This window comes from Capricornis sumatraensis, chromosome 2 (genome assembly GCF_032405125.1).
Source record: "Capricornis sumatraensis isolate serow.1 chromosome 2, serow.2, whole genome shotgun sequence".
NCBI lineage: Eukaryota > Metazoa > Chordata > Mammalia > Artiodactyla > Bovidae > Capricornis > Capricornis sumatraensis.
The window spans coordinates 109,435,496-109,452,650 of record NC_091070.1 but is presented as its reverse complement, the minus strand read 5'-3'; the positions used below and the strand labels follow the sequence as shown (position 1 = coordinate 109,452,650).

The 17,155-nt window shown below is 43.2% G+C and overlaps 1 protein-coding gene and 1 non-coding gene across 4 annotated transcripts; one reads left to right on the top strand and one right to left on the bottom strand.

Moving 5' to 3' along the window:
* The first annotated feature begins 3,614 nt into the window (after positions 1–3,614).
* On the top strand, positions 3,615–3,688 carry TRNAN-GUU (transfer RNA asparagine (anticodon GUU)). The gene has a single exon. It is a non-coding gene; the product is annotated as a tRNA-Asn (tRNA).
* A 2,373-nt stretch (positions 3,689–6,061) lies between these two features.
* LOC138073197 (low affinity immunoglobulin gamma Fc region receptor III-A-like) lies at positions 6,062–16,715 on the bottom strand. Of its 3 annotated transcripts, none has more exons than XM_068964760.1 (6): positions 16,658–16,715; positions 15,639–15,659; positions 14,877–15,131; positions 12,054–12,308; positions 7,247–7,436; positions 6,062–7,154 (listed from the first exon to the last, which is right to left on the bottom strand). In XM_068964760.1, the coding sequence occupies exons 1-5, from the start codon at positions 16,695–16,697 to the stop codon at positions 7,258–7,260; spliced, it is 750 nt and encodes a 249-aa protein (XP_068820861.1). In that variant the 5' UTR covers positions 16,698–16,715; the 3' UTR covers positions 6,062–7,154; positions 7,247–7,257. The 3 variants fall into 3 exon arrangements, with proteins under 3 accessions (XP_068820861.1, XP_068820859.1, XP_068820860.1); XM_068964758.1 differs by having other exon boundaries at positions 14,877–15,134; positions 16,658–16,697; XM_068964759.1 differs by having other exon boundaries at positions 6,062–7,076; positions 14,877–15,134; positions 16,658–16,697.
* Positions 16,716–17,155: the final 440 nt, after the last annotated feature.

The following is a 17,155-nucleotide window of genomic DNA, read 5'->3' as shown; positions in this document are numbered from 1 at the left end:
CTGAGAGCCGAAGAATTGATGCTTTTGAACTATGGTGTTGGAGAAGACTCTTGAGAGTCCCTTGGACTGCAAGGAGATCCAACCAGTCCATCCTAAAGGAGATCAGTCCTGGGTGTTCACTGGAGGGACTGATGTTGAAGCTGAAACTCCAATACTTTGGCCACTTCATGTGAAGAGTTGACCCGTTGGAAAAGACCCTGATGCTGGGAGGGATTGGGGGCAGGAGAAGAAGGGGACGACCGAGGATGAGATGGGTGGATGGCATCACTGACTCGATGGACATGGGTTTGGGTAGACTCCGGGAGTTGGTGATGGACAGGGAGGCCTGGTGTGCTGTGATTCAAGGGGTCACAGAGTCGGACACGACTGAGCGACTGAACTGAACTATTTGATCTATCAAATACTGAGAGAAGTATGTTGAATTCTCCCACCGTGGTGATAGATTTGTTAATTTCCCTCTTGGTCTAATAATTCTTGCTTTTATATTTTAATACTATTTTAATAGTGTTTAGAGTTATTATGTGTTTATCATGTGTTTAATCTTTTATTAGCATATAGTGACCATCCTCTTCTAGTGATGATTTATTTCTTAAACTTTAGTTTGTCCACTATATAGCTATTAATATATACAAACTACAAACTTTTTTTTCCTTGGAATGTTTCTGACATCAGTTCAGTTCAGTTCAGTTGCTCAGTTGGGTCTGACTCTTTGTGACCCCATGGACTGCAGCACTCCAGGCCTCCCTGTCCATCACCAACTCATGTCCATTGAGTCGGTGATGCCATCCAACCATCTCATCCTCTGTTGTCCCCTTCTCCCCCTGCCTTCAATCTTTTCCAGCATCAGAGTCTTTTCAAATGAGTCAGTTCTTCACATGAATGAGGTGGCCAAAGTACTGGTGTTTCAGCTTCAGCATCAGTCGTTCCAATAAATATTCAGGACTGATTTCTTTTAGGATGGACTGGTTGGATCTCCTTGCAGTCCAAGGGCCTCACAAGAGTAACAATTCTTTTACATTCAGTCTTTCTGTTTAACATCATTCTTCTAAACAAAATAAGAATAAAATATATTTTAAAAATCCACTTTTGTTTTTAACTGGCACGTTTTCTCCAGTTATATTGGTTGTGATTACTGATATATTTCGGATTTATTTCACTATCCCATTTTGTACTTTCTTTTTGCCTCAATTTTTCTTTTATTCTTTTCCCACCTTCTTTTGGATTATCATGTGTGCATGCAAAGTGAAGTACAGGAAATGTATATGTATATAGAATAAACTTGGAAGTTATTTTTACTTTTTGTGGCCAAGATGAAAGTAGTGATTCCCAAACTAGGACTTCATAGAGAAGTAAAAATTTCCCCCAAATGTTGGTGACCAACATAGGGTTGTTAAGTTTTTGTTTTGCTAAGTTAGGAAATTGATAAAACAATCACAGCCACATCAACTCTCATCTATCCTCATCTTAATGTTATAAAAGAAGGGACATGTAAAAACAAAAATTTAAAGATTGAAAAAACAATGTTGGCTTGGAGGTCATTTGGCAAGCTTATCTGAGATACACAGACACACACACACACGCACACACACACACACACATATATATATAGTGTGTAATCTCATTTCACTGGAAATCAGTGAAAAGTTGGACATGCACCTAGTCTGGAACCCATTATTACAAGGATGGTGGTGCAGAAGGAAGATGGAGATTCTATGTGTTGGTTTCAGAGGTGCCCTGGGACTTGGACAACAGAGAAAATCGCTTCTTGTGAGTGCCTGGGTTCAGCGAAGAACTGGTGTCGTAACCTGGTTGGGTATGCCTGTGGCAGAGAAGATGCAGCTCAGAAAGTCTGGGGTTTTTAAATGGCTCAAGAACAAACAGAGGAGCTTCTCTCCAAACTTTACCAGGCCCAGCACTGGCCAGAATCCCTAGGTTGATTTCGTTGGATAAGGGCCCGTGAATATTTGAATCTGGATTATGTCAGAGTGAAAGTCCTTAAATTACAGGCATTTATAAACTCTATGTTCTGTCTGGGAGCCTAATAAGGTAGTAGAAATCCTTCTAAACAGCTGGAATTGAAGATTAGTTTTGTTTCACTATGCTCCTTTACTTAGATATAACATTATTCCAGACTTGATTGGACATGTGATGCAGTATTTAAAATTTTCACAGTAATAATGTTATTATAAGTTAACACTCACACATGAACGCATAAACTGCCTAAATCGGCAAAAAAAGTATGGTGATGTACTTCTCTGAGCAAAACCAAATGAACTCCTGAACCCACAGCATTCATTTTGGATTCCCCCCAAGAAACCCATCTGTGTGGATCACAACAAACTGTAGAAAATTCTTAAAGAGATGGGACTACCAGACCACCTGACCTGCCTCCTGCAAAACCTATACGCAGGTCAAGAAGCAACAGTTAGAACTGGACATGGTACAACAGACTGTTTCAAAATTGGGAAAGGAGTAGTTAAGGCTGTATATTGTCACCCTGCTTATTTGGCTTATACGCCGAGTTTGTCATTTCAAACTCCAGACTGGAGGAAGCACAAGCTGGAATCAAGACTGCCGGAATAAATATCAATAACCTCAGATATACAGATGACATCACCTTTATGGCAGAAAGAGAGGAAGAACTAAAGAGCCTCTTGAAGAGGGTGAAAGAGAAGAGTGAAAAAGCTGGTTTTAAACTCAACATTCAAGATCATGGCATCCAGTCCCATCGCTTCATGGAGAAATAGATGGAGAAACAATGAAAACAGTGACAGACTTTCGCCGCCAAATCACTGCGAACGGTGACAGCAGGCATGAAATTAAAAGATGCTTGCTCCTTAGAAGAAAAGCTGTGACAAACCTAGACAGTGTATTAAAAAGCACAGACATTACTTTGCCAACAATGGTCTGTTTAGTCAAAGTTAACGGTTTTTCCAGTAGTCATGTACCGATGTGAGAGCTGGACAATAAAAAAGACTGAGGGCCAAAGAACTGATGCCTTCGGACTGTGGTGCTGGAGAAGACTCTCGAGAGTCCTTAGGACTGCAAGGAGGTCCAACCAGTCCATCCTAAAGAAAAATCAACCCTGAATATTCATTGAAAGGACTGATGCTGAAGCTGAAGCTCCAATACTTCGGCCACCTGATGAGAAGAGCTGACTCATTCGAGAAGACCCTGATTCTGGGAAAGACTGAAGGCCGGAGGAGAAGGGGACGACAGAGGATGAGATGGTTGGATGGCATCACCGACTCAATGGCCATGAGTCTGAGCAAGCTCTGGGAGTTGGTGATGGACAGAGAGGCCTGGCGTGCTGCAGTCCATGAGGTCGCAAAGAGTGGGACACGACTGAGCGACCGAACGACGACGAAGAGTCCGGTTCATTCACCTTTGGCTGCTCTCGTTTTGTTAGCATCTTCCGGATAGAAACTGAGTCCTGTCTCAAATCTAAGCAGGTGCTAGTGCGGGAAAAGGACCCACTTCTCTCTGGGCTACTTACTTCCTGGAGGGGGATGTCTCTACCAGTTCCTACGCAGGTCTCAACCATATTGGAGACACAGGACACTTCGAGTTTATTTTTCAGTGACCTAATTTGGAAAGGCTCGCTTCTACCGTCTGTCTCTGTGGCGCAATGGGTTAGCGCGTTCGGCTGTTAACCGAAAGGTCAGTGGTTCGAGCCCACCCAGGAACGGAGGGTAGCAATTTTGACCCTTGAGGCAGACCTGTCAGTTTCTCACCGGAAACCAATTGCATTAATATTGTGAAAGTCTGCAAATTTCCACCCAACCTGCATCCAACCTACTACTGTTTTTTTGTTTGTTTTAGAAATTGAAGTATAGTTGATTTGGGATTTTCCCTGTGGCTCAGCTGGTAAAGAATCCGCCTGCATTGAGGGAGACCTTGGTTTGATCCCTGGGTTGGGAAGATCCCCTGGAGGCGGGAAAGGTTACCCACTCCAGTATTCTGGCCTGGAGAATTCCGCCAACTGTAAAGTCCGCCTGGTCGCAAAGAGTTTGCCACGACCGAGCGACTTTCACTTTCACTTCCATAGTTGATTTGGGCTCCCCTGTGGCTCAGCGGTAAAGCATCCGCCTGCCAGTGCAGGAGAAGCAGGCTGGATCCCTGGGTCAGGAAGATCCCTTGGAGAAGGAAATGACAACTCATTCCAGTATTCTTGCCTGGGAAATCCCATGGACAGAGGAGTCTGGCTGGCTACACCGCATGGTGTCACAAAGGAGTCGGACACGACCTAGCGACTCAGCAACAATAGTTGATTTGCAGTGTTGTGCCAATCTCTTTGGCATAACACTGTATAGCAGTGTCGTGGCGCTTTGTGGCACTGTATGGCATTTTTCTGTATAGCAAAGTCACTCAGTTATACACATAATTATAAGTCAATCCCAAGAAATTGGATATAGTTTCCTGTGCTGTACAGGACTTTGTTGTTTATCCATTCTCAGTGTAATTGTTTCCATTACCAACCCCAAACTCTCAGTCCTCCCCTCTCCCTTCCCTCCTCCCCCTTGGCAACCACAAATCTCATCTCTTTCAGTTCACTGTGTATTTTGCTAGCAGTTTCTAAACAAAGGGTGTGTGAGATCAGGGCTGCAACCAGTAAAGCAATTTTTACTTGCTTGAGTAAGGTTCTACTAAAATTGCATCATGAGACTGATGCTTTAAAAATATTTACCAACCAAAGTAAGTAAGCATTCATAATCCAAAACTGGATTCTTTTACCCTACGTCTGCCTGTCTTGCCCGTTATACTGGTATTCTTAACTTGTGAAACTGTGTTTCCTGACCCTGGGCCCTCAGTCATGCTACGTCCTGCTGGTTAACAATTTTTGGAGAATCTACCTTCTAAATATTTGAATAGCCATCTTCCTCTTCTGCCTGCTGATATTTACTTTCTGATTACTTGCCCCCTGAGTTACTGCAATAACCACCTTGCTGCCTAAGCAGTCTCCTGTCTTCAACTGTCCTCTTCTTTCCAGCCTCCAGAAAGCCAGAGAGGCTTTCTTTAGAAAAGATCTGTTCTGCTTAAAATCCTTCAATGACTTGCAGGGTAAATGACAATCTCCTTAGCTTGGAAGGCAGTGCCTTTCAAGATCTGGCCCCTGAACTCTTTTCTGTCCTTCACTGACTCTTTAGACTGCAACAGAACCAAACCACTTTCTTGACACCCGCCACCGCCCCCCGCCCCGCCCCGCCTGGCTTTTGAATCATTGTCCATGAGCCTTCAGCACCTCTCCTTTTTGCCTGGCGAACTCTTAGTCATCCATTACCACAACACCAAATATTAAGCTTCTTTTCAGCAGCCCTTTCTTCATCCTCTATTTATGCTTTTTATTTTTCTTACTAGAATGAAAATTGCTCCAGGGAGTGATCCTGGGTTGTTCATCTTGATATCTTCATCAGCTAAACTCTAGCTTGGGGATATCCTTGGTGGTCCAGTGGTTAAGAATTTGCCTTCCAATTCAGGGGATATGGGTTTGATCCCTGCCTCGGAAACTAAGATCCCACAAGCCCCAGAGCAGCTAAACTCCCATGCCTGCAATTAGGGCCAGCCTCAGCCAAACATAAGAAAAAAAAATTTTTTTTAATTGGCACTTAAGTACTAAGTAAATGTGAGTTGAATGTTTAACGTTTCCAAATGTCCTTGTCTCATGTCCAAATCTAATATCCCTATACTTCTAATATTCTTATACCAAACCTGAATTGTTGGCTTGGCATAAAGCTCATAGTTGACCTACTTCTTTCCTAGCTCTACCTGTTCTTACCTGCCCCATGCTCTAAAACTACCTCTAATTCCCATCCATCCTCCTATCCCAGACTACTTATAAAAGCTCCCCTTTGCCCAGTTGTTCCAACAAGATCTGGTGAATTAGCAAGTTGACTAACGAAATATGAGTTATGGTGAGATGGTTGTGGAGAGGAGAGGGGTTTGTCATTAGCTAATCTCTGATAAGATTTTAGGCAATGGGAGGACAAAAGGATTCTATCATTCATATTTTATTATCATGGTTTTTCCATCTTCTATCTTACAATAACATGCAGAATCTTGTAAAATGCCTTACCAGAATCAAGAAATGTTCAGTTTAAAGCTTCTAAAACACAAAGAGAGATAGCTAAAACTTTCTTCCATAAGCAATGATTGACTCCACCTCTACTCCATTATTACTGACATGCTGAAGGATTTCAAAGTTTCATGATTTAATTCAGTAGAGTTTAGTACATTTAATAGTGGTTATCCAACATTTGTTTAAGGGTGATGTGAATAAAGCTGAATTAGATATTGAAGTGAAAATTCTGGTTTTTTATGCCCCTTCTCTCTAATTCTCAGTCTAAAAGCATCCTCATCTCCTGCTGACCCCTTCCTGTGAAGTTGTGGGTGACTTTTTCTTGTAATGCTTTCTCGGTTTAGACACTGATATATCTTTGTTCACTGGGCTTAATTTGGGACAGCAATATTCCTTCCAATGAGCTTATTCTGTGTTTTCTTTTGCAAATCCTCCAACCCCTAACCCCCTTCCTGGACCATTTTCTACTCTTGACGTTGAGAGGGTTTATCATTGTATACTCACAGACTCACACTGTATACTTTTGACAGGGGCTCACCTGGAAAACTCAATCCTGTCTCACTTCGGTGATTTTCTTTTACCTCCACCATGGTTCATGTTCTAGGAAGACAGCCCAGGTGGTGGTCTGGTCTTGTCTATCCTGGACTGCCCTGCTCTTTCTCAGCCACCCTCATCATTGGTTGTGCTCTCTTCCCTAGACCCCCAAATGTCCCCACAGACTAGAAGGAGTTTTAGGGTGCCTTGAAGGCAGTCAGCCTGCAGCAACAGATGTAGACCACCATCCAGCTGCCTCTGCACCACGAATTCTCTTATTTACATATCCATTTATTTTAGCACAATATTCATACGTCAGGGGTGATCTTTGAGAGTCTATGTCGTTGTTCTCTCGGGACAGAATGGTTGGCATAGAGAAAGCAGCCATGTAGCTCTGAGACTTCTATTTCTGGTAATGCAGATATTTACTGGTCCTTCACTGTTGGCACTTTCTTTCCATCAGAGCCTAGAAGAAATAGAGTTGGGTGAAGGATCCTCAGATCCCTAGTCTGAAGTGTAATTTTCCTGCTGCTCCCAGAGATGCCTGTTGGGAGATGGTAAGGCTGTGAAATTAGAAAGAGGTTCATAGATGTTGCTTTTATCACCCCCATGGGATGGAGTTGCTGGTTTTATTACCTTCATTTGTTCTAAGGGCCCTTGCTCCACGTGACTTTGCCATCCCTCCATTCCTCTGAGTTTTGAAGGTGTCTCTGTACAGAAAAATACAACCACGTGTCCACTGCAAACAGGAGTCCCATCACCAGACAGAAAGTGATTTGGTGCCAAGGTGGAAAGAATGACGAGACGGTTTGTGAAGTTCCTAGACCTGAGCATAGGGATGAGAAAAAATGACATTTGTTTAGGCAGAAAATTGGAATAAACAGTGAGGTCACCAATGTGAAGTCTTTCTGACACCTGCTAAGAAACAAATTCTATTGAATGTGGGGGAGTCTGGAAGAAAGCCACAGCTTCCTCCCACCAGTTTTGGATTCTAGTGCTTCTTGAGCAATAGTGTTTTCATGTTTGATGGAGGTATTTGTAGCTGGGTTTTGTGTGAGATCATCAACCCTGAATATTCATTGGAAGGACTGATGCTGAAGCTGAAGCTCCAATACTTTGGCCACCTGATGCGAAGAGCTGACTAATTAGAAAAGAGCCTGATGCTGGGAAAGATTGAAGGCAGGAGGAGAAGGAGGTGACTGAGGATGACATGTCTAACTCAATAGACATGAGTTTGAGCAAACTTGGGAGTTAGTTAACGACAGGGAAGCTTGGCATGCTGTCTATGGGGCTGCAAAAAGTCGAACATGTCTTAGCGACTGTACAACAGCAATGAGAGATATCAAAGCTTAAGTTGTTGTGAGAACACTGTTTTTTAATTCAGTAACTTTCTTTTGTGTCTCTTGTATACTCGTTGTATTCACCCCACTCAAGGAAATCTAAAAAAAAAAAAAAGAACCAACCAACACACACAAGTAAGCCATTGAAATCTACTACTTATCCTACTTATTGTCAGAAAATATTTCTTTATCAAGGCTCAGTAACTAAGAACCCAAAATGGAAAGAGGTAGAATTTGTTGGTTCTCAACCTCTTAGCCATTAAGATTGTTTTAAAGTCATTCCTTGCTGTTGTCTATAAGGTAGTAAGATTAGAGTGGATTTTTAGTCTCAATTTTTAAAATCTTAATTGTGATATAATTTTGAACGTAAAGAATGGATGCCAGTAAAGTACAAATAACTCTCAGATAGTCTTTACCTAGCTTTACTAATTGTTTGCAATTTGCCCCCATTTTCTTTATTGTTTGCTCTCGCTTTTCCTAGCTATTTGAGAGTATTTACTTTCAATTTAAATTGTGATGAAGTTATTTTTTATACAAACTATGGCATTGTTTTGTTAGACTCTCAGAAGATGTGTGTCTATCTTGCTGTCTTATTACATGTAAATTGTTTAGAGTGTATTGTTGTTGTTCAGTCACTCAGTCGTGTCAGAATCCTGGCGACCCCATGGTCTGCAGCATGCCAGGCTTAACTGTCCTCCACTATCTCTCAGAGTTTGCTCAAACTCATGTCCGTTTAGTCAATGATGCCATCCAACCATCTCCTCCTCTGTCGCCCCCTTCTTTTCCTGCCCTCAATCTTTCCCAGCATCAGGGTTTTTATCTCAGTCTGATTCCAGGTGGAAGTTTTGGGAAATTAGGAAGTCCAGGAGCACCATGGCAGGGCATCTCTGACCCTGAAGGATGGTGCTACAGAAACTGGAGATGTTTTCTAAGTGATTTGGAAAGTAGAATTCAATATCAGTTCAGTTCAGTCCCTCAGTCATGTCTGACTTTTTGCGACCCCATGGACTACAACACGCCAGGCTTCCCTGTCCATCATCAACTCCCAGAGCTTGCTTAAACTCATGTCCATTGAGTCAGTGATGCCATCCAATCATCTCATCTCCTCCTCTGTCGTCCCTTCTTCTGCCTCAATCTTTCCCAGCATCAGGGTCCTTTCCAGTGAGTTAGTTCTTCACATCAGGTGGCCAAAGGATTGGAGGTTCAGCTTCAGCATCTGTCCTTCCAATGAATATTCAGGACTGATTTCCTTTAGGATTGACTGTCCTTGCTGTCCAAGGGGCTCTCAAGGGTCTTTTCCAACAGCTCAGCTCAAAAGCATTAATTCTTAGGCGCTCAGCTTTCTTTATGGTCCAAATCTCACATCTATACATGACTATTGGGAAAACCATACCTTTGACTAGACAGACCTTTGTCAGTAAAGTAATGTTTCTGCTTTTTAATATGCTGTCTAGGTTGGTCATAGCTTTTCTTCCAAGAAGCAAGTGTCTTTTAATTTCATGGCTGCAGTCACCATCTGCAGTGATTTTGGAGCCCAAGAAAATAAAGTCTGTCACTGTTTCCATTGTTTCTCCATCTATTTGCCATGAAGTGATGGGACCAGATGCCATGATCTTAGGTTTTTGAATGTTCAGTTAAAAGCCAGCTTTTTCACTCTTTTCTTTCACACTCTTCAAGAGGCTCTTTAGTTCTTTCTCATTTTCTGCCATAAAGGTGATGTCATCTGTATATCTGAGGTAATTGATATTTCTCCTGGCAACCTTGATTCCAGCTTGTGCTTCATCCAGTCTAGCATTTCGCATGATGTACTCTGCATATAAGTTAAATAAGCAGGTGACGATACAGCCTTGATGTACTCCTTTCGAAATTTGGAACCAGTCAGTTGCTCCGTGTCTGGTTCTAACTGTTGCTTCTTGACTTGTATACAGATTTCTCAGGAGGCAGGTCAGGTGGTATTGTATTCCCATCTCTTTAAGAATTTTCCACAGTTTGTTGTGATCCAGACAGTCAAAGACTTTGGCATAGTGAATAAAGCAGAAGTAGATGTTTTTCTGGAACTCTCTTGCTTTTTCAATGATCCAGTGGATGTTGCCAATTTGATCTCTGGTTCCTCTGCCTTTTCTAAATCCAACTTGAACCTCTAGAAGTTCTTGGTTCATGTACTGTTGAAGCCTAGCTTGGAGAATTTTGAGCATTACTTTGTTAGCGTGTGAGATGAGTGCAATTGTGTGGTAGTCTGAACGTTCTTTGGCATTGCCTTTCTTTGGGATTGCAATGAAAACTGACTTTTTTCAGTCCTGTGGCCACTGCTGAGTTTTCCAAATTTGCTGGCATATTGAGTGCAGCACTTTCACAGCATCATCTTTTAGGATTTGAAATAGCTCAGCTGCATTTCCATCATCTCCCCTAGCTTTATTTGCAGTGATGCTTCCTAAGCCCCACTTGACTTCACATTCCAGGATATCTGGCTCTAGGTGAGTGATCAAACACTGTGGTTATCTTGGTTGTGAAGATCTTCTTTGTACAGTTCTTCTGTGTATTCTTGCCACCTCTTAATATCTTCTGCTTCTGTTAGGTCCATTCTGTTTCCTTTATTGTGCCCATCTTTGCATGAAATATTCCCTTCTTATCTCTAATTTTCTTGAAGAGATCTCTATTCTTTCCCATTCTATGGTTTTCCTCTATTTCTTTGCATTGATTGCTGAGGAAGCCTTTCTTATCTCTCCTTGCTATTTTTTGGAACTCTGTATTCAGGTGAATATATCTTTCCTTTTGTCCTTTGCCTTTCACTTCTCTTCTTTTCTCAGCTATTTGTAAGGCCTCCTCAGACAACCATTTTGTCTTTTTGCATTTCTTCTTTTTGGGGATGGTTTTGATAATTTCCTCCTGTATGATGTTACAAATCTCCATCCATAGTTCTTCAGGCACTCTGTCTATCAGATCTAATCCTTTGAATCTATTTGTCAATTACACTGTATAATCATAAGGCATTTGATTTAGGTCATACCTGAATGGTCTAGTGGTTTTCCCCACTTTCTTCAATTTAAGTCTGAATTTAGCAATAAGGAGTTCATGATCTGAGCCACAGTCAGCTCCTGGTCTTGTTTTTGCTGTCTGTATATAGCTTTTCTATCTTTGGTTGCAAAGAATATAAGCAATCTGATTTCAGTATTGACCATCTGGTGATGTTCATGTGTAGAATCTTCTCTTGTGTTGTTGGAAGAGGGTGTTTTGCTATGACCAGTGAATTCTCTTGGCAAAACTCTGTTAGCCTTTGCCCTGCTTCGTTTTGTACTCCAAGGCCAAACTTGCCTGTTACTCCAGGTATCTCTTGACCTCCTACTTTTGCATTCCAGTTCCCTATGATGAAAATGGCATCTTTTTTTTTAGTGTTAGTTCTAGAAGATCTTGTAGGTCTTTATAGAACCATTCAACTTCAGTTTCTCCAGCAATAGTGGTTGAGGCATAGACTTGGATTACTGTATTTGTCTTGGAAATGAACTGAGATCATTGTCATTTTTGATATTACAGAAAACTTCATCTGTGGTGTTACTATTACCAATCTCTTAATGCTGTTGTGAAGGGTTACTCTGATTATCAGATTAAGTGCCTGTAATGAAGCATTCAGCACAGTGTCCAGCACACTGATAGATGCCCAATAAATGTCAACCTGTCTTTGTTACAGAAGTGGAAATTGAGTTCAAGAGACTAAGCAGCCACAGTCATATGGTTAATCAGGAGCAGAGCCAGAACACAGGTTCTGGGTCTTTCTCTGAAAAAGTGAGGGGTTACTGCTAGCTTGACTCTTGGCTAAAACTTGAGATGCGGAAGAGAAAGGGGAGCAGGAGCAGGTGAATAAAAGGGCCAGCATGATAGAGACACACAAGAGTGTGGATATGGTTTGAATGAGGTAAGTTAGGACAGGCATATTTATGAGGGAGGAAATGTGGTCTTTGCACCTGCTGTCATGTTTCAGAGTAAATGACATTTGTAAAGAAGTCTGTGGAATTGTCAGCAGTTTCCTCCCAACTCATCTACCCAGTGTGAATGCAAGATTCCCAGCACAGGAGTCCCTGGACCCTTTAGGGCCACACGTGTCTTACCTCGAACAATGATCTGCACAGACTCTGAAGACTCGTTTTTAGTCCCAATAATGCCCCTGCAGAAGTAGGAACCACTGTGTTCAAGTTTTGCTTCTGGAATGTAGAAGTCAGAATTCTGATGAAAATACTTCTTGCCTCTGCCATTCTGGAAATACTGGACCTTTACTACAGGTGTTTTTTTCCAGCTGTGACACTTCAGCTGAATGGGCTCTCCCACATTTACCACCCATTTAGTGGGCCGGAGCAATAGCCAGTCTGCAAAACACAAAGAGAACACAGGCCCAGGAGGCCTCAGCATCCAGCACAAAGCTCTTCTGAAGATGATGCTCACCACCCAGATCCTGAGGGACGATGGAACTCCAGACTGGGCACCGTCCTTATATAACTTTCTTTGGGAAAAAGACAACTGGACTCTGGATGACAACTCAAGTCACTCCAAGAACTTTTGTCTAATGGGAGAGAGGGACAGACACACACATGATCAAAGCATAAAGTGAGAGCAGAGGGACTAAGTGATAAGGCAGGTGAGAAGCAAGCTGCAGCATCCTTCAAGTCTACATTTGAATTTGCTATGGAAGGTGATAAGGGGCCACTGTAAATTCTAGATCAAAGAGTAAAAATCATACTAGAAAATAAGGAAAGGTAGACTCAGAAGGAATAGATGGTTTTAGGAACGCTGGAAGACTGTTGCAACCAGTCAGGAGGAAGCTTACTGAGTATCCGTAGGAGTGGCTACAGAAATTGTGAAGGTGAGCTCATTATAAAAGTCAGGAAGAGGAAAGAAAAGCATGCTTGGTAGTGCTGATGGTAACTGCTAATTTCAGGGGCCACAGTGTCTTAGCAAGACCATTTCATTACAGAGCACAGCCTTCAAGATGGAAACAGTTAATCAACAAAACAACTCTTTTCACAACTGCCTTGCCAAGTAACCAGATTTCACACACACAGAGAACTTGAAGTCATGGTCAGGAAGTGGCCTGAAAAATTTAAAATGATACTGCAGAGAAATGTTAAAATCACATGAGAAAACATTTATCAGAGAATGTTAAGTTGAAAAGAATATAAAACGTATGTATACTCATAAAAAAAGAAAGAACATATGCTTAAATATTAACAGGGGTTAGGTATGTAATATATATATATACACATACACACACATATATATACATAACGTATGTTGTATATACATACATACACGTGCGCGCGCACACACATATATAGTTTGGTTTCTTTGAGGGGAGAACATTTTTATTCCATTCTGATTGTCATGGACTCAGTGAATTTTCATATATACATTAGTTAAACAAATATCTTATTGAGAACTTACTATGTCATGTCATGCAGATTTGGGACACCCAGATGACTGAGACACAGCAAAGAACCTGTGGTCTAGGCATAGAAACACATATACTCAGAAATAATTATAATACTAGGTGATAAGTGTTACAACAGGCTAGGAACAAAGGACTGCATGACCAAAGAGAATGGAGCAAAGAAATTTGGCCCAAAGAAAGTAAGCAAAGCTTCTCAGAGAAGAAGATAAGTGAAATGGGTCCAAAAGAATGATCAGGAGTTGGCCTGGTGAAGTTAATGCTCTTGGTTAGAATTTAAAACTGTTCACACTAATTAGACTTCTAAAGTCAGTTTCTAAAGCCAAGTTTAAGACAAACGAACAACTCCCAGACTTGAGGTTTCTCTTGCTTCCTGTTGGTAATTCCCCATTTTATTTGGTCACAGGTGGCCATCTCTTGGGCTTCCCAGGTGGTGCGAGTGGTAAAGAACCTGCCTGCCAAAGCAGGAGATGTCAGAGATGTGGCTTAGATCCCTGGGTTGGGAAGGCCCCCTGGAGGAGGACATGGCCATCCACTCCAGTGTTCTTGCCTGGAGAATCCCATGGACAGAGGAGCCTGGCAGGCTACAGTCTATAGGGTCACAAAGAGTCGGATATGACTGAAGCAACTTGGCACACAGGCATGGCCATCTCTCACCTAGCTAGATTGAGAACTAAGTCAACTAAGTAACACAGCCAGGTGTAGGAGCCCAGAAAATCAGCTTCAGAGACCCAGGTCCATGGAATTTTGTTGCAGGTCCTCCTTCATTAAACCCACCTTTCCCTCCAGGCTTGTTCCACTCACATACATAATGGAGACGGGGCAGCCAAGCAGATAGAGTCAAGCTTACAAGACACAGCAGGGACCAGGCTATGTGGTGTGATTTCAGGGACACCAGGAGAGATCTCTGCCTCAACATACTTTTCCTTGCATCTAATGCCTGGATTTTGTTAAGACACAAAGACTTTCGTTCCATGATGAATGTGCAGGCTGAACATGTATCTATCTCTATTAGGAGAGATTTCACATTGCCAAATTTAGGCTGAAGTGTATATTTGAGTGTAGCGTTGATGTGAAGAGGAAATAGATATGATGAGGGGTGGCTTGTGGGGTAGCTTAGAGAATGTGGAGACTGTGTCTGAGAATGAGGAGATTGAGGTCCTAAAGTGGATTCATTAATTTATTCAATAACTGTTATAGAGCACTGATGTCATGCCCTGACCTTCAGATGACACCATTCAGGCTGTATATATTCATATTCTATGTGAATGTGCCTTCTTGGAATTGTGCAGTCCAGCAGCCCTGTGCCTAGTGTATGCCAGGCTTTGACATTTTACCTAAGGCCTACTTGAAGCTAGGACTACAATTCTGATGTAATTCAATAGACTACAGATCATCTCATCTTAGGTTTAACTCCTGGGAACATTATTTTTTTCAGGGCCTCTTCTTTTATCCCTTATTGGTCAGTTCCCTTTCCCTTTCTCCTACTCACCTACGTGGACTTCTAGCTTCACCGGGTCACTGAGTGCAGAGACGCCTGTCTGACACTCGTACTCGCCGCTGTCCTCAACCTGGGCATCTGCAATGACGTAGCTGGAGGTCCGGCTTGAGATGCGAGTCCCATTGTGCCACCACTCTGTGGAATTGTTTTCCACAGGGTAGTCTACCCGGCACTTCAGAGTCACATGGTCATTCTTGAGCACCCGGTTCCACGGAGGGTCTAGGAGCACCACAGCCTTTGAGGGGTCTGCTGAAGTGTTAAGAGAATGTAGATAAGGGCAGAGAAGTGAGCAGGCTCTTTGCTGGTATTCCTAAGGAGGCTCAAAACCCATTGCAAACTGAGAGTTGGCAATTCTGCCTTAGTATTGCACTCAGTCTGAGCATATTGACTTAGAGACTTAGCTTCCTCCTTGGTAGGGCCAAGCCCACTGTGCTGGGGGAATTGCCCCTGCCAAGAATCTGCCCGCAATGCAAGAGACCTGGTTTCAATCCCTGGGTCGGGAAGATCCTCCGGAGAAGGAAATGGCAATCCACTCCAATATTTTGCCTGGAGAATCCCATGGACAGACGAGCCTGGAAGGCTATAGTCCATGGGGTTGCAAGTCAGACACAGCTTAGCGGCTAAACCACCACCACCACCATCAACTCCATGTCAACAGTTTCTTGTGCAAACAACATTTCCTAACAGTACCCTGCAGCTATTACACATTTCCATGCCTCACTTGATCAATCCAAGACCATGAAGCAAACTCACCAGCTCGCGTGTCAGCTGAAACTGTAAGAAAAAAAGAATAAAACAAATATTGATGAGCAGCAGAGAACAGGGTGACTGGAGTGTGGTATTTAAACTCCCCTGCCCACCTCTGCCTTCAGAGGCCGGTGTACCCAAGAACCAGGATAAAGATAGCGGGGACTTCCCTGGTGGTAAGAATCCGCCCGCCAGTAAAGGGGATGCGGGTTCAATCCCTGGTGCCAGAAGTAAGATCCCACACACTTCAGAGCAACCAGAGCTCATGTTCTAGAGCCCCTGAGCCACAGCTACTGAAGCTTGCACACCCTAGAGCCTGTGTGCCACAACAAGAGAGACCACCACGATGACAGAGACCACCGCGACGAGAAGCTTGTGCTCCGCCACTCGAGACAGCCCGTGCAAAGCAGTGAAGAGCCTGAGTGCCACAGTGAAGGCCCAGTGCAGCCGTTAAACAAACAAACAAGTAAAGACATCTCAAAAAAAGATGAATAGAGTGGGCAACGCCCCCATTGCCTGCCTTCTGGTTTCCAGCATCTGTACCTCCTAACCTGTTGTCTGCCCAAATCCCTGTTTTCAGTACCCTTCCTCCTTGGTCCCTGTTCAAACCCCAAAGTTAAGGGCACAGGTTGAATATCTCTGAATCAAGCCATGGGAACTGTCTCCACCCAAGTCCTCTGGAAAGGACAGAAATGAAAAGACTGAGAGAGGAGCATTGGAAAGTGAGAATGGGAGACAGATCTTAGGGACCACCCAGTGCGTACTTGTCAGTTTATAGCCAGAGAAGCTGAGACCTAGAGGAGTGAAGTGATGGAGACCTCATGTCCTCTCCTTTCACCTCCTGATTATGCCCGCTTCCCCTATCTCTAACCCCTGAAGCTGTGTCCTAGGAGCTAAATCATGTCTATAGACATGGTAAGGGGTTCTGTCCTCGGTTGAGGGTCTCATTCCTTGCCTGAAAAGAGATGCCTGCTGTGCCCAGGGCATCCTGTACTCTGCTCTCAGGCCAAGTGACTCTGACTTACCTAGAAGCAGCAGAGCTGCTGGCGGTAGCAGCTGCCACATGCTGTGTGTCAGAATGGGCAAGTCACCACGGATAGGAACCCTCAAGAGACCTAGCTGACTGGAAGAGAGGAAGTAAACAGCCTTTCTCCCCACCCCTAATCTATTACTCACCAGTTTTCATTTCTGGGAACTTCATCTAATTCCTGAATATACATGCAGACGAAAGAGCCCACTTCTTGGATTAGGACCCACCAGCGCCATGTTTGAGACAATAGGAGCCTGGGAATGAGACTCAAGAAGGAGAACACTTCCTGAGGGGGGTCTCTTGTTCTATCTCAAAACGTCTCATCTCCAAGCAGCCAGGGCCTGCCTACAGAAAGAAAAAAAGAAAGTGAAGTCACTCAGTTGTGTCCGACTCTTTGTGACCCCATAGACTGTAGCCTACCAGGTTTCTTCGCCCATGGGATTCTCCAGGCAAGAATACTGGAGTGGGTTGCCATTTCCTTCTCCAGGGGATC

Bases quoted from the DNA above. Each gene is read 5' to 3' on its own strand.
- LOC138073197 (XM_068964758.1), bottom strand. From the start codon at position 16,697: ATGTGGCAGCTGCTACCGCCAGCAGCTCTGCTGCTTCTAG. The intron at 15,660-16,657 runs GTAAGTCAGAGT...TTTTTCTTACAG, and splicing joins AGCAGCTCTGCTGCTTCTAG to TTTCAGCTGACACGCGAGCT. The intron at 7,437-12,053 runs GTAAGACACGTG...CCCTATGCTCAG, and splicing joins TGTGCAGATCATTGTTCGAG to GTCTAGGAACTTCACAAACC.